At 44.8% G+C, this 10,423-nt stretch overlaps 1 protein-coding gene across 1 annotated transcript in view; it reads left to right on the forward strand.

Moving 5' to 3' along the window:
* Nucleotides 1-8,414, forward strand: part of LOC109212591 — a 17,562-nt gene extending 9,148 nt beyond the window's left edge. The window contains exon 6 of the mRNA XM_019376241.1: nucleotides 7,423-8,414. Coding sequence (XP_019231786.1) covers nucleotides 7,423-8,414 — 992 coding nt within the window. The remainder of the gene's footprint in view (nucleotides 1-7,422) is intronic.
* The last annotated feature ends 2,009 nt before the right edge of the window (nucleotides 8,415-10,423 follow it).

The raw sequence follows: 10,423 nt of genomic DNA on the forward strand, positions 1-10,423 counted from the left end.
TTTTCCTAAAGGTTCTGCAGCCTCTCGAGGATAAATACAGACGTCTCCGTACCGATCCGCGAGACTCTACTAAACCTGCTCATGACTCGTGAGACCTATGTAACCTAGGCTCTGATACCAACTTGTCACGACCCTAAACCCAGACCGGTCGTGATGGCGCCTCTCATGAAGACAAGGCCAGCCGACACATTTCCAATCCAGTTTTTTTAAGCAATTAAACAATAAGCATTACGTCTAAAACATGATATAATCTCAGAAATAACGATGATAATACAAAACAATTCGCGGAATACAACCCAACACAGCCCGATACCGGGGTGTCACTAGTCATGAGCATCTACTATAATTGTCTAGTCACATCAAGACCGAAATGGTCGGAAAAATCGCAATATTACATAAGGAGGAATAAAGAGGGAGAAAGCAGAGCCACGATCGCCAGGCAGCTACCTTGCTAACTCCAATGACAACTGCCACCACGCTCAAAAAATACCTGAATCTGCACACAGGGTGCAGGGAGTAAAATGAGTACTGCCAACTCAGTGAGTAATAATCATAAGTAAAGTCTGAATGGTAAGAAATCACGAAAAGTGCATCAACATGCTGTATAGAAGCAGTTCAAAAACCAGTACAAAGCAATGAAGCTGTAAAAATCCCTTAAAACATTTTAGCTCAGTTTAAACTTCTTTTTAAATGACTTTTTCAACGGTTGTGCAAATGAATGCAGAACAACTAGTGCAGATAAGCACAGAAATCCGCCCCTCGGGCACAAATACACAATTTAACAGGTAATTGACAGGCAAATAAGAAAGATAAGCACATAAGGTTCGCCTCTCGGGCACAATATTAACAAATCCACCCCTCGGGCAATATCTCAGAACAGTACCAGCCCCTCGGGCAATCACATAGAACAATACCAGCCCCTCGGGCTATATCTCACGTCACAATGGGTACCCGCGCTCACTGGGGGTGTGCAGACTCCTGGAGGGGCCCCTTACGGCCCAAGCGCAATAACAAGCCATCTCGTGGCATCAAATCTAGGCCCTCGGCCTCATATCAATCAAGCCACCTCGTGGCGTACATATCTCAGGCCCTCGGCCTCACATTAGTATCAGTGTATCACCGCTGCGGCGTGCAGCCCGACCCAAAAGATATCCTCACAACACAGGCCCTCGGCCTCACTCAGTCAAAAATCACATAAGCCTCTCGGCAACAGTAAAACAGTGTTTCTCAGCCTAAAACATCATTTAAATATCATTTGAGTATTAAAAGTGAGTGAACATGGCTGAGTTTTGAAAACAGTGGAAAATAACAAGACTGAGTTCAAATGTAAAGTTAAAACAGTGAGAAAATATCAACAAACATCCCCGAAGGGTTCAAATAGTTGGCACGAAGCCCAAATATGGCATTCAGCCCAAATAATGATGATAACAAATAGATTTCAGTCAAATACACGGTAAAATCATCAATCGAGACGGACCAAGTCACAGTCAAGCGTGTGCCTCACCTCAATATAGCACTACGATGTGCAATCCGGGGTTTCAAACCCTCAGAACATCATTTACAATCATTACTCACCTCGATCCGGTCCAAACTCTAGCCCGTGATGCCTTGCCCGCACGAATCGACCTACGGATGCTCCAAATCTAGCCACAATCAGTACATAATCATTAAAACATGCTAAGGGAGCGAAGCCCACTCGAAAATATCCAATTTAACATCCAAATCCCGAATTTGCTCAAACCCGGCCCCCGGGCCCACGTCTCGGAATCCGACAAAAGTTACATAAATAGAAACCTCGTCCTCACACGAGTCTATTCATACCAAGAACATCAAAATCGGACCTCAATTGCCCCTTCAAATTCCCAATCAAAAGTCTAAATTTCCAAGCCCTAGTTCTTCACCTTTTGGCTTAAAATTTTTCATGATTTACTAGGTGGAATTCACACAAGAATCGAGTTTTGAGTTCAAAAATCTTACATCCAAGAAATCTTCTTGAATTCCCTCTTCAATTAGCTCCCCCAAGCTTCAAAGTCGCTCAACAATGGAGGATCTTGGCCTCAAAATCGCGGAATAGCCCTTTTAAAACATTCTGCCCAGGCATAAAAATCCTTCTTCGCGAACGCGGTCAAAGCCTCGCGTTCGCGAAGCACAAAAATCCGCTGACCAAAAATTCCCTTACGCGAATGCGACATCCATCTCATGAACGCGAAGCGTCCGCTTTCCAAACCATCGCGAACGCGACCTCCTTACGCGAACGCGAAGCACAAAAGGCTGGGACCCCATCTACTTTTACTTACTATATACGAACGCGACACAGGCCTCGCGAACGCGGAGGATCAAACATCACGACATCGCGAACGCGACACACTAAACATGAACGCGAAGGCAAAAAGTCGCACCTCAGAAGATCACCCTTCGCGAACGCGGGTCCCTGACCGCGAACGCGAAGAACAAATTATCTGCAACACTTCAGTTGGTTTTCTGCAATTTCAAACAACACGAAATGGTCCGATTGACCACCCGAAACTCACCCGAGGCCCTCGGGACCTCAACCAAGCATGCCAACATATCCCATAACATCATTCACACTTGTTCCAACCTTCGGAACGCTCAAAACAACATAAAAACACCAAAGTTGCACCAGATTCAAGCCTAAGAATTCCAAATTCTTCCAAATTACGCTTTTGATCAAAAACCCACCCAAACAACGTTCGAATGACCTGAAATTTTGCACACACATCCCAAATGACATAACGAAACTACTGCAACTTTCGGAATTTCATTCCGACCTCTATATCCAAATCTCGCCTATCAACTGGAAATCGCCAAAATATCAACTTCGCCAATTCAAGCCTAAAGCTACTCCAAACCTCTAAAGCTCATTCCGATCACACTCCTAAGTCATAAATCACCTCCCGAAGCTAACCGAATCATAAAAATTTCGATCCGAGATCATATGCAAACAAGTCAAATCTTGGTCAAACCTTTCAAATTTTTAGCTTCAAACTGAGAACTGTTCTTCCAAATTCATTCAGATTACCCTGAAAGTCAAAACCAACAATTTACATAAGTCTCAATACATCATACGGGGCAGGTCATGCCTGAGAACTAGCGAGCAAGGTGCAAGAGCTCTAAACGACCGATCGGGTCGTTACATCCTCCCCCACTTAAACATACGTTCGTCCTCGAACGTGCCCGGAGTTGTTACAAAAGCCCACCAATCGCTGAATAACTTTACCATGCATATACCCTGGGTTGATCCCACGTCACCCTATCTCATATAGGTCCGATAACACAATGAAACTGAAATTTCACAGTCCAACCTAGCCCATGAACCTTAGAACCACATTTCTACTTCAGAAATCATCCACAAGATCAGAATCTCACATCTATGCACTGAATAAGCCCGAACAAGCTGTAATAACCCATACCTGCAACCTCAGGTGCAATTACATGATATACCACATAACTCAAACACTTGTAGCGATAACTTCTAATCACAGCCGCTGCACATAACAACCGAGTACCGATGGAAAACCTCTTATCAACTAAAGTCTCATTCCAGCACTTTCATGTATTGCCAATGATAAATAAAACACACAGTAAGCCAAAACCATTCCTCTGATCGACCATTCATGAAATTACTTCTCCCTTGACAAAGACCATAGCGAATTTCCGAGCCGAACCTCGATATTATCCTTCCAACATGCTGAAATCGAATTCGTTGTATTCATTAGTGATCCCAACGATCTCATCTAATCCAACACAACTACTCTGGTGACATGACACCTCAATACAGACTAAAGTCACAACTTGCGCAATACGCGCACCAATAAGCAACAGTCCGAACATACTCAAATCATGAAAATGACTCAAATGAAAGAGTTGTACCTCAAGATCACCATGCTCGAAATAGACCACCACGCGCAATCTGATGTCTGGAACCCAAGCAAATCATCATACCCACGGTGAGCAAATAACATAAACCACACAAACCCGAAAGGACATAACCGATACGCCATTCACCAAGCAGCACCCAATTACTCTTCCCGCTCGACTTCTGCAATGAAACCTCAATAGAACCGCACCATATGTGCCTGTAATTAACAAATCATAACACCTCGCAACATAGAAAGGTAACTCATAGATCTTCCCAGATTACTAATAAGCTCGATAACCATCGAGTCAACACATCCCTCAACAATACAATTCGGAGCCGACCAAGCCGACTCAAGTTAGAACACGCATCCACATTGGCCTGCCAACGAACTCCTTATCAAGGAAATCCTGAAGATGCTCCTTCAACTCCTTTAACTCTGCCGTCCATACAATACGGTGCCCGACATCGAATCGATACCAAAATCAACAACCTTGCCCGGCGACATGCCCGGCCACAAGAACACATCCGAAAAATCCCTCACCACCAAAACTGAATCAATGGTAGGAGTCTCTACACTGACATACATCACAAAAGCCCAATAAGAAAGACAATCCTTCCCAGTCATCCGTTGGGTCTTCGAAATATAAACCCACCCTACTAAGAACATAATCCGTCGAACCTCGCCCTCGATCCGTGGCATTCCCGGCATAGCCAACAGTGCCGCCTTAGCGCAATAGTCCGGAATAACACAACACGAAGACAAACAGTCTATACCTAATATTACATCCAAAATCTAACATACCAGCAGCAAAAGATTCACTCGAGTCTCCAAACCCCGATAGTCACTAAACAATGCCGATAGACACGACCACAACCACAACATAGCTTGAATATGAGAACTCCCAGTCTCCAACTCCGTACAACACACGAATCACCATACTTGATCCCAATTCCACCGTCCGAGTATACAACACACCTCTAATACCCCATCATTCCAACGAGAGATACTCTAATGATTCTTCCGTACCACCAAGCAAACCCGAATGTCAGCAGTCGATTCAACAAGAAAGTGTCGCAATACTAATGATGTACCATCAACTTAATCACATTGCCTTTTTCTAAAACATATACCCTCGTCAAATCACCCCACTTAGCAATACTATTTCCTTAATCATCTGAAGATTATTTCCCTAATCATCTGAAACACATTTCTCAATTTATCTGAAGCTGCCCGCTGCCTAAGAGTTTTATGACCTTCCTTTCAGAACTAAACCGCAACCTTACACACACAATCTCAATCCTCTACACATACCGCATATACCATACCATCCTAGGATAACATGAGAACTTCATATCTCTTCCGAGCCATGAACAACTATGTACTCAACCAACCAAGAACTTTCCATTGATTCCATTCAGAAGAAAATCTCTACACATTCCTTGCTTCTTACACTCGCAGAAAATATGCATCTCTAATCGCAGTAGAAATCATGAAGAACTCTCTGTCTCCCTTTATGACAAAACCAAAGCTGACATGACTGAATACTTCTAACTGAACCGAGCTACGCAGGCCACCCAAAACCTAAGAGCATTGCCATGAAACACCTGTAAAAGCTCATTACCTCGCAAACATCCAAAGAACTAATCATATCCTTGCCATACTGGTTCAGCATACTACCAAACTATCCCTTCTATCCGAGCTTCCTTCTGATTTACCTTTAACCTAATACTGCTTCTTACTATAACATCGCAATTCTTCAACCCAGACTCACCACACGAGACCCAAGCATGATACCACACAGTCTAAGGCTCACAACCCGCTGAATTCTCTTTCAAATATTCCCAAGAGCACCACATTCAGAATACCTAGCCTGAAAAGACTTCCTGCGAACCTGAAGACATTACCTTCCTAATGCTGATGTATAGAATCCCATAATTGATATAGAAATGACTCAAGTCTTGACACCCTCCAAATGAAAAAACCTCAGTTTCTAGCCAAATTATACACCTGAAAATCTCCAATTGTTACATGTAAAACCCAGAACTCATTAGAACCATTCTCTCTAGTCATCCACTCTACCCAAACTGCAATTAGCCCGATCAAAAGAACCAAACAACCTGCGCCTCATTAGCACTTCTGACACTGCAGCATATAACCTTACCTTGATGCAACCATGCCACTTTTCTTTCCTATGCACTAAGCATTCTTTATCAATAACAACTCAAGACATTCCATGATTCTCAAACACCTATGAAGCATGATATAACCTTACCTTAGTCGAAAATTTTTCCTTTACTCGAGCCATCCTCGGGCTTAATCTCCGCAAACCATAACTGATTCACCAGCACGCCTCAAACTGAAACCAACATAGCACATAACCGTGCAATCAGCCAATCAATAGCAGACTCCCCCACTTGGCTCGAAGTCATAGATCAAAACACACACAATAACTCATAATGCATATACTTTATTGCTACCTATATACCATAGTGTGATTAAACTCAATCCTTCATAAGCTCGTGATACACAGACCATCTAGTACTTTAAATCTTATGCAAATCTCGCATTCACCCTCGTAACAGTTGAACCCCACTCTTTTAAGCGACCCAAGTTTAAATTTCAACACATATATTTCACTTGTGAATGAGATCTTCTAACAGACAACATAAGGATCACACAACCTCAGAACACTCCGTAGGAGATAACCCCACCTGTTTGCCTCAAACTAACGTTTCTGTATAGCTTCCATGGTCATAAACATTACGCAGTCACTTAATCCTCCTGAGTCTGAACTCATACCGTAATATGAAATTTACGTCACTCCCAACTAGAACACATGAAAAGATTCTTCACACACCCATAACTCAGGGTTGTACCTCCAATCGAGATGAAAATCAAGTACCTAAATGCTACTCCATTTCTCCACAAGTGCAATAATATCACTCTCTCTCTTTCTCTTCTTACTAAAAACTTATTGGCTCCCACTGATCCGAGGATACCTCGATATCCTTCGCCTTTATATGTGCTCTCCATTTTTATATGTGTTCTTCATCGTATAATTTAGTTTCGGCTATAAAGAGCTTTATTTGATCGTATCTCTAACTGCTATACTACCCTCAATTTTCCCCGATAGACCGAGCTCAATCTTGAGGTCAACCCCGAAGCCCCCATCGACCAAACCTACATCCAGGTAGCAGGCCCTCCGGTTCGATCATTATCTCGTTTTGACTCACGCTCCATCGTTAAATTACATCTTATTAGCATCATCTGCTCTAACAACTAGCTCAAGAATAGATCACGTATTTTTAGAGTCCCATTTTACAAATTTAATTGTCGTTACCATTTTCACGGTAAACAGTTTGGCGCCCACCATTGGGCTAAAAATAATAGTGATTATTTTCTTGCTAGTTTCATTACACAAGCGCATATCATCTTTCACACTTTTTCTTGTCCAAGATCCTTTGATTTCAGGTAAAAATGTCTGGCTCAGTAAACAGAGTTGAGAACGACTGCCTCGAAGATCACGGGGAAAATGGTGTAGCTATCCCGGCCGCCGGAGCACTACTACAGAATCCCGATAACACACCTGGACTAGTACTAGCGAACGCGGGCTCACAGGACGCAAAGCAAGTCAGCGAAACTTCTCACGCCGACCAAGAAGCCGACGTCCATATGATTATTAGGGGAGCCGACGTCCCCCGAGGGCGCGTCTTCAAACGAGCAAGGACACCCTCTACAGAGGAAGGATCGGCCCGGGAGTGCCCGTGTGAAGAAATCCTCGTATTCAGCGAGGAGGACCTCGAGGCTACGATGGAACCGCACAACGATGCTCTAGTCATCTCGTTTCTCTCAAACAACACCAGAATAAAGCGTGTGCTCGTGGACCCAGGTAGCTCGGTCAACATAATCAGGTCAGAAGTAGTAGGACAGCTAGGATTGCTCAATCAAGTCATCCCCACCTCTCGGGTCCTCCACGGTTTCAACATGGTTGGAGAGGAAACAAAGGGAGAAATCATTATCTCGATAGGCATGTCCGGCACGACCCATAACACCGAGTTTCAAGTCATCAACGGTGACATGAAATACAACGCCCTACTTGGCAGACCTTGGATACACAACATAAGGGCCGTGCCCTCGACCTTGCACCAGGTAATAAGGTTTCCTACCAGGGGCGGTATCACGACCATATATGGGGAACGGCAAGTACGGAGGGAAATTTTCGTAGTCCACCACGAGACGACAATTCCCGCATACCCGGCCTTGGACGGGGAGGGAAGCGCGCAGACCCTTGAAGACGACGAGGAAGACTTCTTCACACCCCGGACTTTCGTCGCTCGCGAAGAGTCCGACGCAACCAAGTCAACAGTCGAGGTGTTGGAGAAAACCGTTTTGATCAAACACCTCCCGGATCGCAAGGTATACTTGGGTACGGGGCTGACCCCCGAACTCAGGGCAGAATTTATTCAATTCCTCAGTAATAATATCGATTGCTTCGCTTGGTCCCATTTAGATATGACAGGTATCCCACCGTAGATAACTTCCCACAGATTAAGCGTTGACCCCAAGTTCAAACCCGTGAAGCAAAAAAGGAGACCGCAGTCCGAGGTGAAACATGCCTTCATCAAAGAGGAAGTGGCGAAACTCCTTAAAATTGGATCCATCAATGAGGTAAAGTATCCCGAATGGCTGGCAAACGTAGTAGTGGTACCAAAAAAAGGGAATAAGCTAAGAATGTGCGTAGACTATAAAGACTTGAAAGAGGCGTGCCCAAAAGATTCCTTCCCACTGCCCAATATCGATCACTTGATCGATGCTACGGCCGGCCACGAGACCCTCACATTTTTCGATGCCTACTCGGGGTATAATCAGATCCAGATGAACCCCGAAGATAGGGAAAAAACCTCGTTTATCACAAAATACGGAACATATTGTTACAACATAATACCCTTCGGGCTAAAAAATGCGGGAGCAACGTACCAACGGCTAGTTAACAAAATGTTCGAGCACCAGGTAGGAAAATCAATGGAGGTATATATTTATGATATGTTAGTAAAATCCCTGCGCGCAGAGGACCATTTGACCCATTTGCATGAAACCTTTGACATCCTTAGAAGCTACAACATGATGCTCAATCCTGAGAAATGCGCCTTTGGAGTAGGCTCGGGCAAATTCCTAGGCTTCATGGTCTCGAACAGGGGGATCGAAATCAATTCCGATAAAATAAAGTCCATCGAAGAGATTACGGCGGTAAACAACGTAAAAGCCGTCCAACGATTAACGGGGCGGATCGCGGCCCTAGGCAGATTCATATCAAGATCGTTAGACAAAAGCCACCATTTCTTCGCCCTGCTTAAAAAGAAAAACAACTTCGAGTGGACTTCAGAATGCCGACATGCCCTGGAGGAACTGAAACGATACTTGTCCACCCCGCCTTAGATGCGCACGCCCGAGGAGGGTGAAACACTATACCTGTACCTAGTTGTATCCGAAATACCGGTAAGCGGTGTATTGGTCCGAGAAGAGCAAGGTACGCAATTTCCTGTTTATTACGAAAGCCGCACCTTGGTGGACGCCGAAACCTGGTAACCCCATCTGGAAAAACTGGCTCTCGCACTAATAACCGCCTCGCGCAAGCTGAAGCCTTATTTTTAGTGCCACCGTATCTATGTCCTGACAACTTATCCCCTCCAAAGTATACTGCATAAACCTGAGCTATCAGGTCGATTGGCCAAATGGGCCATCGAACTCGGGTGGCATGACATCGAGTATCAACCTCGGACTGCCATTAAGTCCCAAATCCTGGCAGATTTCGTGGCCGACTTCTCGCCAGCCCTCGTGCCCGAGGTAGAGAAAGAGCTTTTATTAAATCAGGCACTTCCTCTGGGGTATGGACCCTGTTCACAGATGGTGCCATAAATGTAAGAGATTCCGGACTCGGTATAGTCCTGAGGCCGCCCGTTGGCGGCATAATCAGACAATCCATAAAAACCATGAAACTGACTAACAATGAAGCCGAATATGAGGCTATGATTGCAGGTCTAGAGTTGGCCAAAGGTTTGGGAGCCGAGATCGTCGAGGAAAAATGCGACTCGCTCCTCGTGGTAAGCCAAGTAAATGGAAGCTACGAAGCTCGAGAAGACAGGATGCAATGGTATTTAGACAAAATCCAAATCGCGTTGTGTCGTTTCAAAGAATGGACCTTAATACACATACCCGGAGAGCAAAATTGCGAGGCTGATGCCCTCGCAAACTTGGGATCTTCCGCCGAAGAAGAAGACCTGCTCCCCGGAATCGTTGTTCAACTGTTCAAATCTGTGGCCGAGGAAGGTCACGCGGAAATTAACTCTGCCAGCCTGACATGGGACTGGAGAAACAAATACATCGCTTATCTGAAAGGCGGAAAACTGCCCACAGACCCAAAAGAGTCAAGGGCCCTGCGAACCAAAGTGGACCGATTCTCACTTGACGAAAACGGGGCCCTTTACAGAAGAACTTTCGATGGTCCCCTGGCGATATGCTTGGGACCGGGCGACACGGAATAC

Source organism: Nicotiana attenuata, unplaced genomic scaffold, assembly GCF_001879085.1.
Source record: "Nicotiana attenuata strain UT unplaced genomic scaffold, NIATTr2, whole genome shotgun sequence".
Classification (NCBI taxonomy): domain Eukaryota; kingdom Viridiplantae; phylum Streptophyta; class Magnoliopsida; order Solanales; family Solanaceae; genus Nicotiana; species Nicotiana attenuata.